Source organism: Salvia hispanica, chromosome 4, assembly GCF_023119035.1.
Source record: "Salvia hispanica cultivar TCC Black 2014 chromosome 4, UniMelb_Shisp_WGS_1.0, whole genome shotgun sequence".
Classification (NCBI taxonomy): Eukaryota; Viridiplantae; Streptophyta; class Magnoliopsida; order Lamiales; family Lamiaceae; genus Salvia; species Salvia hispanica.
In genome coordinates, this window is record NC_062968.1 from 46,936,234 (window position 1) to 46,952,523 (window position 16,290).

The window sequence follows — 16,290 nt, forward strand, 5'->3', positions numbered from 1 at the left end:
TTATTATAGTAATAATATTTGAACATGGTTGTAAGTTTATTATAGTAATAATATTAGGGGTGGCGAAACGGGTTATCCGAACTCTTAGATTATAAAGTATATTCCCACTATTGCATTTTATTTTCTTCACTCATTTTGGAAAATAATAATATAAATATTCTCTACATTATTATCTGTCTTACTTTATTTTTTCTCTATTCTAACTATTTATTTTTTATTTTTCAAAATGAGTGTGTATATGACTATTATTATTTACTTATTTACTTTTTTTTTTTCTCCACTTTAACTATTTGAAACGCTTCTATTAACATGAACGGAGGGAGTATTAAAAAATGGTATATAGCAAATACTAATAATAATGGGTATTATCGACTAATGTATACCGCGCAGATAATGGTATACCCGCACCCGTAAAACTCTAAAACATACTACTCGATCCCGCCCTGTTTTCCATTATCGTCGTGGTAGCGGGTACTCGATACCCGACGGATAGCGGGTCGAGATGGGAATTACCTATTATCCGCTACCCATTTTGCCACCCCTAAATTAGTACTGCATATGAAGTTGCGGTTGTAGCCTATCTTCAAGGATGACTTGCGCTGCATTACAGCATTGCGATCGAACCACTCGTATTCGTCGTCGCTGGGGACGTAGAAGGACTCCGGTGGGAGATCGGAGGAGGTTTCTGATAGATCTAACTTGGATTGATCAGATATATTTTCAAGTCAATATACAAAACCGTTAAGTGCTGTCACTAATGATCTCATCTATTTCAAATTTTAATTCACACTTTGATTTCGATCATTCAAAATTTGTCGTACTACCTCTATTATTTATACCACCACCAAATTTGCATTACATTTTAAGGCTATCACTTATTTATATTATCCTTCAAGCGTCACATTTTTTTCCTCCTACTAATAGGTCTAAAAATCAAATTATCATGGTCACAAAATAAACTTTGAAACATTATTGATTATTTAAAAACATTTTTAAAGTTTCGAATGTTATTTATATTCCACATCAACTAAACAACTTCCTGAATTTAGGTGGATTAAGGATCAGTTAGGTTATTACTACTACTTTTATTTCGTTAACAATAACATTTTTTATCTTTTTCTTTTTTTATATTTGATTAACATAATAATTATTGAAAAATGCTAATAGTATAAATATTATACGCGTATAAGATTTTATATTTAATATTTTAAAAGAACGTTCAATCATTTGTTCTAATAAATTGAATTATACATGTTCGTGATATTTTACCAAAAGCCCAATTAACTATGCAAGCCCAACGCATTAATTCCTATTCAACACCTATCTATTATTAAGGATAAATCGGCCTTATTCTAACGCTATAAGACCCTAATCCAAAATCAAAACTAAATCTCCACCCGATTTTAAAACGAAATGATGAGATTAAAGCTCACAAAATCTCAATAAATAAATAGACAAAATATCAACAAAAGTAATATCACATTATGCTATCATATGATAATTTTCGAGTGCTTTTTTTTTATCAACATCAGACATAAATATCAACAATACGACATTAGAATATCAACACAAGGACAAGAAAATATCAACACATTTTTATCGAGATCGGATACGCATAATATCGAGATTTGCCTACAATATATTGAGATTTTTGTCATTTATCAAAATATGCTTATCAACATATACTGAAAATCAAATATAATTTATCAAATTTCATCAATCGAACATCGCCGGAACATATGCAATTGAGATCTCGTTGGAATCCTTATTAAATTATCTTTAATCTGATATATTTTTTGCGAAAAAATAATTTAAATTGAGAGAGGTACGTAAATTTTGAGATGATTTTGAGGAGAGAGAAAGTAATTAGTTATAATTACTATATATAAAATTTGACATTAATACCCTTATAATTTAATTAATAATTATTTAAATTTAAAATATATTACACTTGACATTATATTAACCACGAGATTTTCTAATCTAATGGTTAAAAATCGATCTCAATTTGGGATTGGTAATTAGTTAGCAATTGATTACATCCGAGGGTAAATTATCATAATTTTCAGTTAAATTGTAGATAATTTATGATTTGATTCGTATGAATCGAATAGATTGAGGTCAACCAGAAGTTATAATCTAAAGAGAAAGAAACTCCTATTCTCGTAAAATGTAAAAAAGGCCAGTTTTTTTCCGGCATAAATAAAACCTGGAGCAATGAATCTGTTTTACTGCACTGTTCCATCACAGTCGCGTCTCTGTTCCTTTCCTCTTTCTTCCTCCATTAGCGGATACAATAGTTGCAGAATAGCGTCTGAGTTTCTCAAGTATCCTCCTCTCACTAATACGCAGCATTAACGAATGATACAGCTTCCCCTCCGTTGCACGACAGCACCTGTCTCGCGATTTCACGTCTTCCTCCAGAGAACTCGGCCCGTACAGACTCTCTCTAGCATCAGCAAGGGAAGAAAGAGCTACCCCAACGCCCGGCGTCAGCAACAGTTTCTTGCTCGGATCCGAGCCTTTGGCAGACAGAACGATCTCCTTATTTAACAACTGGAACTTTGCTGCTGCGTTTGTTTCTCCTGTACCCGACACGGCTTGATCAAGTGCACGGGATTCATCCTTGGGCAACAGCATTATGTAGAGTAATACCAACAGCTCGTCTTGAGGCTCCCCGTCACATGAGATTTCAAAGTATTCGGAATCTTGATCGCCACATCCTGAGTACCCCATCTTTCTCCAGATTGATAGCCTTCTTCTACTTTGGTGACATGAAAACAGAGATAAGCTCCACTGGACTACAATATCCAAGTCGATGTTCAGAATATCAAAGGGATTATCAGCTTCTGTAAATCCATATCTATGCAGAAGGGCTGCATTGCCTAAATGTCCATATGTATTGAACACCTGAAACAATATTAGTCTTTTCAGAATCCATCGACAAATCATGCTGAATCGTTATCTAGCCACACGAGGGGTGAAAATCCTTACCTCAGCTCCAGCTTTGACATCTTTGATCATGATAATTTCCAGGAAGGGAGACTCATTTCCTGAGCCCGAAGAAAGTTCTAGGTCACTCCCACTTCCATCTCCTCCTTCCGAATGAGAATCATGAGTTACCGGCTCATCATCTACATCACTTTCATGGTCGTTACCCTCCTTTTCACTGGAGGTGCTATCATCTCCATCACTTTCGTGGTCAGTACCCTCCTTTTCACTGCCGGTGTCATTATCAGATTCAGTTGTAATATGTACATCCTCAGCAGCTGTTTTGTGATTAAACCTAGATTCACGAGAGTGGAATCATTGAGATATGGGAGGAAGAGCTATGATGAGAAGGATAAACAACATATTGACCCCTTTGAAAAGCATCACTAGAAAAAAAAATTGGCCTCTGGTGAACTATATGGAACAAAACAAGAATGCATATGCTTAAGATGGGATAATGTATTTGTACCAAAATACCTTAATCAATAGTACAAAATAACTTTACTTAGATCTTCGTTGTTCAATATTCAGATACCTCAGACGAATTTTCATCAACACGAAAGACCAGACTTTAGAATTTTCAGATTCAAATGAGCTTTTCAGCAAGCAGCAAGGCAAATAAATATGTTAAATCGAGCATCTTTAAGTTAAATATGGATATGACATTCTGGAAACTGGTCATGGAAAACATAAAAGGTCCAAAACAATGATGCGGAGATCTATGTTTCAGAGATTTTTGTGTTAGTACACTAACTTTGAATATTTCATCTGAAATAACCTTCACAAACAACAAAAATCCATGTCCTACATTTTCAATAGTGGCAAACATTATGAGATTTAAGAAGAACTCACAGATCAGCCAAAGGGACCATGCCGTAGCCATGATACTCATCGACCTGAAATGACCTCGAAGCAACTAGACTCTTTGCAGCAAAATATTCATCAACGGTGAAAGATTCCGGCTTGAGCTCAAAAGAGTCCAACTCCAAAACAGGTTTTATGCATTCCTTCCAGTCTTCAAAGACCAGAGCCTTGTCTTCTTTAACTGTCTGCCTACACATTCCATTGCCTGTTTGTCAATAAACTACAGAGACTATTGATATGTAGATGCTTCAATCATGTGGTTTACAGATGAAACTAATCAAATAGAGGTGAACTAAGTAGGTTTCAATTACAATAATAAGTTAGTCATGATTAAGCTCTAAGCCTCGAAATTCTAATCGTAATTAACTCAATTGTTTGCTTTAATATCTGAATTATCATTTATCATTCATGAGTGAGCTTTAAGCGTGATGGTCTGACCTTGTGCAGTTCAGTTCCGGCGAGGAGAGAGTCGATTTCGGAGATTGACCAGAGCAGCGGAATGGGCTCGAAATTAGGCAGTATCTGCAAGTACTCGAACCACTTCGAATCGGCGTCGAGGATCTTCTCGTACATTAGGGCGAAGCAGAGCCCTAAATTGCCGCCGAGCTCCGCCTCCTCGATGAGTTCGCTGGCGGCGGAAGTGGCGACGGTGAGGCAGCTCTGCTTAGGGATCTTCGCCACGACGTCGCCCTCCTTCAAGTCGCTTAAGGCCTCCACGGAGATCGGCGGCGAGTCGTCGGCGCAGCCGCTTTCGGTTGCGAAGAGAAGGGCGTCGCTCCACTCTACGCCTTGCTCCTTCATCCACCGTTTGAATGCTATCATCTTTCTGCAATTCATAGGTGATTAAAAGGTGATAGTTTGTTGTACTGGGAAATAGGCGGCGCGGGTGATAGAGGTGGAGTTACCTGGCGGCGGCCATTGCGCTCCGGCGATGTAGGGACGCGACGAGAGTTGGGCTTGGCGGCGCCGTGTTAGTTACTATGAAAGCGCTAATGAAGCAATAAAAACGTGTTGGTTTAGTTTAATTTCTCTTATAGCACTCCCAATGGTCTCCCTTATTTCTCCCTTATTTCTCCCTAACTCCTGCCACATCAGCGCCACATCAGCACCAAAATTTATCCTCAGTTTTTAGTCAATCCTTTTACCAACCTCTCTGCAATTGGTTTCTCCCTTATTTCTCCCTTATTTCTCCCTAACTCAACATTTCATTTTTACATCATCACTAATTTAATTGTTTTATTTTAATATATAATAAAGCTAGCTTATTTAATTTATAAGTACAAAACAAATAATAGTAATAAAGTTCGTTGTATTAAACACGGGTACACATTACAACGAAGAAAATTAAAAAAAAAAAAAGTACACGAATGGAAAAAAAAATCAAAAAAAAAATTCAAAGAAAAAAAAATTCAAGGGCGGTGGGCGCGGTTTCTATTTGCCCACAATTCTTCGATGATATCGTGTTGTAGTGCTTGATGGGCCTCCTTCGGGTGTATGTCCATGAACGCCTGGAACCGTTCATGTTCGTTGTGCGGTACACCCTAGCGGGCGGACTCGGTTGAGACACCGTGACTCGATGATGCAACACTTGGGTCGTTGGTGACGTCGAGGACGCCTTCGTGTTCATCTTCGATGATCATGTTATGCATGATGATGCACGCATACATGATATCGGCAATATCCCCCTGGTAGAAAAAGCGCGTCGGGCCCTTTACCAGTGCAAATCGCGATTGGAGCACCCCAAATGCCCTCTCCACATCCTTGCGCGCAGACTCTTGCGCTCGGGCAAAATACCTTCTTCTATCTCCGAGTGGGCATCTGATCGTCTTCAGAAACACGGGCCATTGCGGATAGATGCCGTCAGCCAGGTAGTACCCCATGTTATGCACATTGCCATTGGCCGTGAATTCGATGGAGGGGCCTAACCCGTTGATCCGCTCGTTGAAAAGGGGCGAGAAATTGAGAGAACATTTAGGTCGTTGTTCGGCCCGGCTATACCAAAATAAGCATGCCAATCCAAAGCCGTTGGTCGACAACGGCTTCAAGAATGATGGTGGGATGCGTACCTTTGTGAAAACAGGTAGTGGTAGCCTCGCCACGCGGTTGGGCGATTCTTCCACTGCGGTGCATACAATCCCGTCTTTGCCCGAGCATCCCCGGAAAGCCGTGGGTCCTCCGGTGCCAATCCGGTAGGAATTGGCGATCGAGCTGCGTCCGGCTGGCCGAAGGTAGTGCTCCCCGAATATCTCTCGCCGCGCCACGACGAAATTCTTCGGGCACTCGTTGCTTGATCGTCTCGCCGCGGTGCGGATACTCATGGAGCATGTCGGCGGACCCTCCGTATGCCAACTGCCGGATGGCAACAGTGCATTTACGGCAGGGGCGTCCGGCTTCCTGTGCGTCTCATTTGGGCGAACTCGGGAGTATGGCGGACAACGCATTAACAATGCGCGAGGAAGAGACCGCGCGTCGAACGGCGGCAATACATCTGCCGGATAACGTGGTTCCTCCGCGAAATGTCCGGCCCGGAAGCAGTAGATCGTCTTGCCTGATGTGGTCGCGAGGATGTATCGCCGCCGGCTTGAATTAGCCCGTTAGGGGGTGGGCTGCTGCATTCGAGCGATCTCGCTTTGTATGCGAGCGGGAGATATAGTTGTTGATTGGGTTGTTGGTGAAACCCGCTACATCCCATCCGGTGGGAGCGGGAGGTACCTCTTCTTCGGAAGAAGAATGTGATATTTCCTCGTCGGACTGAGCTGCGAGACGATGAATCGAGAACTCATTTAATAAAGATGGAGAAAAAGATTGAAAATTTGTGTGAATGAAGTTTGTGGGTGATGAATGGAGAAGGATGAAATATTTATAGGGTGGAATTTGAATATACCGTTAAGGGAAAAAAAAAAATTTTGATCATCCCCGGAACCCCCCGGTAAGGGGCCGGATGACCCGGCGTTTTTTTCCTTTAAAACGCTTTTGGGAAAATTGGGGAAATTGAAAAATGGACCTCCCAATGGGCAAAAGTGGGCGATATCCCAAAAATCGGGATTATCCCCTGCCTTGGGAGTGCTCTTAAACTTGTAAATTTTTTATTTTATTTTTTTTATTTACTATATTATGTATGGTAATTAAAATCAAGTTATAGTTAAATTTAAAGTCATTTTTGCAACGAAATTTAAAAAAGTTGAAAATAGGGGGAAAAATTAATAGAATAGGAGTCCCCTTGTATATATTAATTTTAAATGAAAGAGTAGAATGAGTTTGTTAAATTTTGCCCTATTATTATTTTGGTAAAAAATGAATAAACTCTTGTTTGGGTGGGTAAAATGAAAAAACAAGAGTTCTTTCAGAGAAGGAGTAGTATATTCGTAAAATTGAGTGTGCCAATTTATTCTACTTGCTAGTTAGGTATGAAAAATGAAAAATTATACTTTAATTTAAAAATTCACTCCGTCTATAAAAAAATAGTCCATTTTATCATTTTGGGATGTTTACAAAAAATAATCTCATTTCTATAAATAGAAAGTCTCTCATACTTCATTTATTTTTTCTCTATATTTCTCTTACTTTTTGGGTTTTACTTATTTTTTTCTCATTCTTTCTTATTTTACTAAATTTATCATTAAAATCCACGCCTTAATAAATGAGATTATTTTTTGTGAATAGCAGGAGTGGTATGTTGTGGGCTTACGCATTCATTATTGTTGGGCCTTAATGAAATACTGCTAAAATGTACACACAGACCAAAGAGTAAAAGAATAAAACAAAGCCCTAAAGTTTTTATTTTTTTTATTACGATATGCAAAATGCATTACTAAAATGGTTTGTATATTGGCGCGATTTCTAATATCCCAAAAAAAAAACTCGTAAATTTTACAAGTGAATTCAGCTCTGTATTCTGCTAAAACCCTAAACCCTTCTCCAATAGAACGGCGGAGGATGTCGGCGCCGGAGGCCATGTACGATGTCGCGATGAAACCGAAGTTGCTCCGTTCGCTGCTGAGGGAGTACGTTCCCGATGAGAAGCACCCCTTCACTAACCCCTCGGAGCTCTCCTACGTTGTATCCGCCGTCAAAACCCATAAATTGTTATCGGAGCGGACACCCCCTGAGACTCAACAGGATTTGGTGGACGCCTGGAAATCGGCCGTCGATTCATGGGTCAATCGATTGCTCGCCTTGGCGTCTAGCAATTTGGTAATAAGAAATTTAATTTGCATTTAATTGTTTCATTGTTTTCGTAGCTAGTCTGCATTGGGTCTTCGTCAGTTCGTTGTATAGGTTTTGTTGTAGTACTTGTGGTTTATGTGCTGTGTTTGCTCAATCAGACAAGCAAATAGTACCAATTCAGATTTTTACTGTTTCTAGTAGTTTGACTGAAATGTGGAATGGATGAGATATGTGCCTAAATTACTCACAAATGTATAATTTAATAAAGTGAACTTTTCTTGTGGTGTTTTTATCCTGGCTCAATAGATTTTGTTTTTGGGCATCAATGTGTATTTAATTGCCGGTGTAATGTAGGTTTATTTTGTAAATATTTTTTCATTCAGTTTTATTTTACTCTTTGGTGCCTTTCGACATGTTTATGGTCACTGGGTATTTTATGAGTAATTGATATTTGATGAAGTTAATAATTATGGTGACATGTACTTATATGTTTTTTTGGTGTTCATGGATGTTCTTTAGCCAGATAAGTGCTGGGCTGGAATATGTTTACTTGGATTGACCTGTCAGCAGTGCAGTTCAGAGCGCTTTTTAACTTCATATGATGTTTGGTTGAACAAGCTTCTCGCGCATATACAGGTATGTTTTGCTGTTTAATAGCTAAGAATGTAATCGTGCACCATAAGTAATTTGTTGGTTCATATTCTTTAGAATTGAGTGTAAACTACTTTGCAGATGTAGTGTATTCATGTCATTTTAGAGGTGAAATCTCTTTGCACTAAAATTAATGAGCAGAAAGAACTTGTTGGGGAGATTGAAATAAAAAGAATTTCAGAAATGTAATATACCCCTCCGTCCCAAGGTATATGTCACACTTGGGTGATGGCACGGGATTTGAGGAGATGTTATTATGTGTGTTAAGTGGAGGGAGAAAATATATTTTTATATGTTAATGTGAGAGTGAACTTTTTTCTGAAAAAGGAAATGTGACATCTTTTGTGGGTGGGTCAAACTAAAAAGTAAATTGTGACATCTACCTTGAATATATATTTGTTTTGTTTACATTGTTTCTTTTATCTTCTTACCAGCCTTCAGAAGTTTCTCATTTTGTGAAGGCATCTTCTTTTGCCTCTCTATCAGATATGTTTACAAGGTATGTTTTGAACTGGTCTTTGTATTTATGTTCATTATCCATGTTGTTTCTATTTAGTTAAATGATACAAGAGTCAATCACTTTTTTATTGTTTTGTATGAAATGTGCCATAGTGGACTAATGGAAATTCTTTAGATTCTATGTATTAGAAACAATTTAAAATTAGAGATTCTTCAATATTACATGTACATTTAATTGCAATTCATCGCTCGTGTTGCTATACAAAGATATCTGTGCACATATTAGTTACTCTTCTCAAGTATAATAGGCAATGGAAATCTTCAACCTAATACAAAAGCTTGGGTCTTGTAAAGTGTGTAGTGTAGTTGACATTTGTATCAACCTATTAAAGAATCTGAGATAGATATAGTCTAGTGAGCCCTACATAAAATTATGTTAGGGACTAAGGTGTTATCTGCTTCTTCATGTCATATACTCCCTCCGTCTCACAAGAATATGCACTCTTTCCTTTTTAGTCCATCCCACAAGAATATGCATTTTCCAATTTTGGAAATTCTTTTCCCTCTATTGAGGTGGGACCCATTCTCCACTAACAATACTTTAATTACTTTTTTCTCTCTACCTCTATCTTATTTTACTAATTTTACATTAAAACCCGTGCCGAACCCAAAGTGCATATTCTTTGGGACAAGGGAGTAAGAGTTAGCTGTAGTGAACTTATTACACTATCTTGAATTGTTTAGTTTTCTAATTTTGTGTTGTGAATTAGGCTGGATGATTTTTCAAATGTGAAAAAGGATGCAACTTGCTGGCAACAAAAGTTACTCAACAGTCACTGAAGCTGTTAAATGAGGAGAGCTCATCTGTTGTATTGGTTGGTATATAACAGTATTCTCGTGCACTGTTTTTTAATGTGTTTTGGTGTGTGATTTTGTTTTTGTATTGGATAAAGTTGTGATAAATGGGCGGCACATGTAGTATGTATGTGAAGGTTAGTTAGAATTGTTTTCAATGGTGTGATGTAAGTGAAAGATTTGTGATCAAAATACTAGTATATGTTTATGACAGACATGCACTTGAACTGAGGTATCTGCGGTTTGGTTCAAAAAGGATCTGTAGTGCAAACTCATTCAAGTGCATTTAGAAATTAGAATGCAGATGTATTGCACCTATCAGTGGAATGTCAGTTCAGATCTTTATTTATAGATTTATAATTAATTAGTTAAAAATATCCTTCCATTTTATTTAACTTTATGCAGATTGCAGACATGTTTTGGAAGATATCTAAGATTGGAAAGAGTAAAAATAAGCAAAGGATAATGAATTTCTACTGAGCTTGCCTTTTTTCCTTTTGTTTTACTTCATCTATGTTTGAAAAAATTATTTTATGGCCCATCAAGTCTATGAAGATGTTGACTCTGATAACACTAATTGAACAGTGATAGTTTCTGCTGTGCAAGTTTAATCTTTTTTTTTCTGGGATGAATTAACTGCAGGAAGAAGCTATGTGTCTTTTACGTACCTTGATTGATTTCTTTCCGTCAGCAGTTCACCGACATTATGACAGTGTAAGTGGTTACCCTTTATAATCTACAAACATACGGGATATTTGAAGAGATTTGACCTCTTGATAAATGAATTTATTATTTTAGGTTGAAGCTGCTATTGTTTCAAAGCTCATATCTGGAAAATGCTCTCCAAGTGTTTTAAAGGTGAGAGTTTGTGAATTATTCGATTTGTCACTAAGTTAAAATTAATCTTACCAAACTACTGGCACTTACAGAACCTAGGCCATGGGTTATCACTGCTTCCAAAATCCAGAGGAGATGAGGATAGCTGGTCCCTGATGATGAATAAGATTTTACTTTATGTAAACAGCCAGTTGAATGATGCATTCCAGGGTCTAGAAGAAGGTACTAAGAGAAGTTTCCATTAGCAGTTGCTGATATTAGTAGTAATTACATGTCTAAGTCGTTTTATTACAGAGACCAGAAATGCAAAAGCAATGAGGGCTTTGCTTCCAGCTGGCAAAGAACCTCCACCTCCACTAGGAGGCTCAGAAGTGTCTGATCAAAGCTCAGATATTTCAACCAGGAGCCCGAGCGACTGTTGGCATCTAGAATTTCTTCTCTTCTGCAGTGCTGTTCTGACATGCTAACAACTCCTTACCCTGTTATGGTATTCTCTTATTTTGCATCTGCTTTCGAATGAAAGCATGAATTCATGTTTTGCGGTTTGATTTTCTGTCAATCAGAATAAAGAATAACACGTGTGAAATATCAGGTTCATGTTCCTATTTGTGGTTTGATAGCCCTTGCTGGGAGGGTGCTATTGGTCGATGGTTCCTTGCCTTTATCTTCGTATTCTTTTATGACCACCCTGAAACAAGAATTTGTTTGTTCGGAAATCCCAAATATGCAATTCCAAAGTCTGGAAATCCTCACAGCTATTGTCAAGGGGCTGGGCAGGTATATCATATATTGTCAAAGAGCAACTGATACCAAACAAGAATTACTGTACTGATGATGTTGATATGATGTGGTGCTTCGAAGGGTAGCATGTTTATATCTTTGGCTACAGGTTTAGGTCTAAGTGCATACCATTTCATATCACAGTACTGTATCAATAAGTGTTAATAGAAGAGACAACTTTGCACCATGTAGGTAAAGGTGAAAAAGAAGTAAATCACCAAGAAACTATTATAACTGAAAAGAGAATTATGGTCCCAAGCTACATTCTACCCAAAAGATGAGCGTAGGAGAATATTGTAGATATTTCAATTGAGTTCCCTAAACTGTACCGACTTTTGTAACAATCTCAAGCATTTATGAGCTTCCTGATTTGAAGTTAAAATTATAAAAGTACAGATGGAAGATTGTAGGATAACTGAGGCCACAAATAAGTAGTTCCTACACAGATCATTGTCTTGTTTCTATTGCTGCCATGTCTTCTAGAACGTAAATACTACGGAGTATCTGTTAAAATTCTTCGAAGTGCTTCAGCTTTAATTTTTTAACAAAAGTTCTTCAAGCTCTGTTGATGTTCAGACTTTGTAATTTCTTTCAGCAGCCAAGTCTTACCTTATGTTGCGGAAATTTTGAGTTGCTGAAAGAATACTTGAGCAGATGTAAAATCCCTGGGCTGAAGATAAAAGCATACTCAATTCTGAAAGTCCTCCTAATATCAATGGGCGTTGGTATGATAACATGTTTTCAATTTTAATAATTAAATGCTGATGGGTAGACTCCTGTAACCATGACATTTACAGCGGTGCGTGTGTTATGTTGAGAAGATGCAATGAAGTCTTCGTTTAGTCATAGCCTTTGTTTTTGCTCTTTGGGCAGGGCTTGCAATTCATGTTAGCCAGAATATTGTCAGCAATGTATTCGTTGACTTAGATTTCCTTGGGATTGAAGACGTCAAAAGCTCAGGTACAAACACAAAGGTCCAGGCAGAATTGTCCAATGACTTCCACTATAAGAAAAGGAAGCGTGGAAAGTTTCATTGCAAGAGCAGCCTACTCATGGTGATCTGGAAGGGAAGTGTCAATTAATTCAACTCCTATATCCGTGAAGATTGCAGCGTTGGAGGCACTAGAAGCACTCCTCACTGTGGTACGTTCTTCTGACGATAATCATGAGTTAAGATTCAATTTTTTCTTTGAAATGTTTCATTCCATATTGTATCCTCAGAAATAGATGATATAACATTGACTACCACCTTCACCTTTCAAATGTTCCATTACATTCTAATGGATGGTAAATCCAAAGTGCCAGACTTCAATATTTTTTCTTGGGCGTTTCAACATTGAGATTCATTCTTTCTAAAAATTACCACAGTTCATGTTTAAGTGTGTGGCCCACCATGATGTCCATATTAATACCTGAAATATAGTTTTCGGTTTAGTTCAAGTAAAAGCTATCTCATACCCAACCCTTTAGTAATAGCTGTTTTTGTCTCGTTAAGTTTGACAACGGTCGAGTGCTTGTAATATTATATTCATTGAGTTGAACAAATCTATAATTGTTAACAGGGTGGTTCAGTTAGATCTGAAAGCTGGCGAGGAGACGTTGATAAATTACTTATAACTGTGGCCACATATGCTTGTAGAGGTGGGTCCAAGGAGGAAAGGAAGATTCTTCTATCAGGTGATGCTACGCCTACGTGGGCGGACTTCCAAGTAGCTGCATTACGTGCACTTCTGGCATCTCTTCTTTCACCTGGCAGAGTACGCCCATCTCATCTGGCGCTTGGTCTACAGCTTTTTCCCTAAAGGTAATATATTATGCTCTATTGGTCTTCCTTTCTTGAATCTTACAAATGCACAATTGCCTAAGAGTATGCATAGATTCGTCTGCTGACAATAACGAAGATATACACGAGTTGCTCTTTCTGCTGCTTCTCTCTGTTGCTTATGCTTGTTATTCTGTAGGCACGCAAGCAACAGACACAAAGCTTGCTGAGTATTGTGGGCATGCACTGCTGGCTTTAGAAGTGCTCATACACCCCAGGAGCCTGCCTTTGTTGAATTTCAATTCCGATGGCGTGGGTATAAAGCTCTTGGCCACTTGCGCGATCCTATATACCCTAGTGGAGACAGACAAATTCCTAATTATCAACATGATGAGCCTGAATCAGAAGAAGACGATCTCATTGAAAATTGGCGTGGAAAAGACGATGAAATGGAGATTCAAGTCACAGAGAGGCAACAGCCCATGGAGCCTGCTGACGAAGTCACTTCTGGTGTTGATGTCCTCAAGAAAAAAGAGGTTACAACCTCAGAAAATGGTCCTGACAACAATGGCATTGAAGCGACGCTTCAAAAGTGCAATTGACCAAAGTGGAGGGGTGTTGGAAAGCGTTGAGCTGGAGCCTGCAAATGGGAAAGCTGCACCAGTAGAGAACAGCGTCACAGCTGAGAGTGGTGCGGTTTCTGTTTCAGAGACTATACTTGAAAGAATATCTGCTAGATTATCTAATATCGACAGAAGTAATGAGGTGATGTTCGAATCAGACGATGAAGATGTATTTCCAGACATCGTGGATGGCGATCCAGATTCTGACTAGATTATTGAGACTTGATGGTTAACTGGTGGAGTTCAAGAGCTTGCTCTGATTAATGTTCAACACCAAATTTTGATGGATGATAGTAGTAAATTTTTGAGTTATTGTAGTTTGTGTACTACATTTTAATGTCATGAAAATTTACCATTTTAATGATATTGATCTCTGAATAACTGTGTGTTTGATTCGCTAATAAAATATCTTAAGATGGATAAATTATCACATGTTTCTATATCTTACTTAGTTATTGGAGATAAAACTGAATTATTTTCGTAGTTTGACTAAACAGGTCAATCAATTGGTGCTGACTTATTTGGCTGTTTTTGGCCTTTACTTTTAAATTTGTAAATCTCAAAATTCTAAATACAACAGCTTACAGAGAGTTGGTGATTAATAATATCATTCAAATTGTATTGGTAGTAGCCTTGTACTAATATAAGATTGCTCAAGTCACACTACTAGTCTATAAGAAATTCTTTTGTCAATTGTACCAATAATAAATTAAGAAGGCTACACTCAAAATAAACCTATTTTCATTTAGGATACAATTACAAGAGTACTAATAATAAATATTTTTGGGCACACCAGCACTTTTTATATTCAAAGCTTGGCTGTCTAATTTAGACTCTTTTTTAATTTATTCACACTTGACCTTAGTGGAGCACAATTTTTAATACTATAGTATGATATTTATTGACAAATTTCAGCAGCCTTCCCACTCCACCTACCACTCCACCACTTAATAGTCAATTAAGTAGCACTTTACTAAGTCAGTACAGATTTTAAGTTAGGATAGCATGCATAGAAATCCCAAAATTTTGTTAAACTCTTGTTAATTTCACAACTTCTATCTATAGCAAATTATATTACTATAATTTTAATACAGTAGTATTTTTCTTAATTGTTCTTTTGATTTAAATATGAGAAAAATTGTGTATGTAAGCTAAATCTATGATTTTTATGCATATTAATATACTACTACTACTATTACTATATTTTTTGTAAATTTCTAAACTTGGGATACTAACATGACTTAATTGACTAAATTACACATTGGTGGTGTGCCTAGTTTGTAACGAAGCCTAACTGTTTTTTAAGCTCATTCAATTCAACAATGGCGTCCCTCTAAGCTGACCAATCTACCCCTTCCACACACACTGCGCATGAACCTATACCTATAAACCAACTCAATCCACTCACATTTGCGTAACTACTTCGCCTCAACCTGTCAGATCCGATCCACACGGCCACAGCCAAGGCAGAAATCGAGACAATTTAATGGCGGCGGAGAAATGGGTTCTGAGTGTGACGGCCCAGACGCCGACAAACATAGCGGTGTTTAAAGTACTGGGGGAAGAGGGACGAGGAGCTCATTCTTCCGATCAACGACAGCATCAGTGTGATTTCGACCCCGGCCACCTCTGCACCACCACCTCCGTCGCTGTCAGCCCCGCCTTCACTCATGATCGTATCTGGCTCAACGGAAAGGTACAATTACATCGAGTTTTATGATTTTTTTTTCTTGCTCGCTTCTTTGATTTTGCTTGAGTTGATGCCGTTTGACCTAATTGTATTTTGTATACAAATGTGTGTGTGTGTGTGTGTTAATTCAGGCTTGAACTGATGATTTTTTGCAGTAAAAATTTCTTCCACTTTAAGTTAAAGGTTTGAAGAGATTTATGAATATGATTAAAGGTTTGGTTGTTTTGGTCTTCGTAATGAATGTGAATTTGAAGATGGGCTTGTTCAATTAGTGAGTTGAGTTTGCTAAGGAATGTAGAGTTATAAGTAGAATCACAGGAGATATTGAGGAAAAATAACCAGGCTTGGCTAGTGCCCACCGTTGCTGTAGCTTGATAGACTATTTGGGAGTGCTGTATCCGTTCGATTAGCCCGTGCTAACTAGGATTTCTTAACAGTGCAATTTTCTTATGTGTTTCTTGCTTGAATAGGAGGTATCTCTTTCTGGAGGCAGATTCCAAAACGTGTTGAGAGAAATTGCTCACGTGCTACTGATTATGAGGATGAGAAGAGGGGCATCAAGATCACAAAAAGGACTGGGAGAAGCTGCGTCAATTGTTTCTTATAACAAT

At 37.9% G+C, this 16,290-nt stretch overlaps 2 protein-coding genes and 1 pseudogene across 2 annotated transcripts; 1 reads left to right on the forward strand and 2 right to left on the reverse strand.

The window, feature by feature from the left end:
• Positions 1–2,074: 2,074 nt before the first annotated feature.
• On the reverse strand, positions 2,075–4,838 carry LOC125219064 (ribosomal lysine N-methyltransferase 4-like). Its single transcript, XM_048120927.1, has 5 exons — positions 4,761–4,838; positions 4,294–4,681; positions 3,844–4,040; positions 2,995–3,286; positions 2,075–2,910 (listed from the first exon to the last, which is right to left on the reverse strand). Exons 1-5 carry the CDS (start codon positions 4,772–4,774, stop codon positions 2,245–2,247), a joined length of 1,557 nt encoding a protein of 518 aa, XP_047976884.1. The 5' UTR covers positions 4,775–4,838; the 3' UTR covers positions 2,075–2,244.
• Positions 4,839–5,396: 558 nt separating this feature from the next.
• On the reverse strand, positions 5,397–6,296 carry LOC125221229. Its single transcript, XM_048123355.1, has one exon. The coding sequence runs from the start codon at positions 6,294–6,296 to the stop codon at positions 5,397–5,399; it is 900 nt and encodes a 299-aa protein (XP_047979312.1).
• Positions 6,297–7,717: 1,421 nt separating this feature from the next.
• Positions 7,718–14,200, forward strand: LOC125221230 (annotated as a pseudogene).
• Positions 14,201–16,290: the final 2,090 nt, after the last annotated feature.

Bases quoted from the DNA above. Each gene is read 5' to 3' on its own strand.
- LOC125219064 (XM_048120927.1), bottom strand. The intron at 4,041-4,293 runs GTCAGACCATCA...ATGTGTAGGCAG, and splicing joins CCGGAACTGAACTGCACAAG to ACAGTTAAAGAAGACAAGGC. The intron at 2,911-2,994 runs GTAAGGATTTTC...ATATTGTTTCAG, and splicing joins ATGTCAAAGCTGGAGCTGAG to GTGTTCAATACATATGGACA.
- LOC125221229 (XM_048123355.1), bottom strand. From the start codon at position 6,296: ATGCGTTGTCCGCCATACTCCCGAGTTCGCCCAAATGAGACGCACAGG.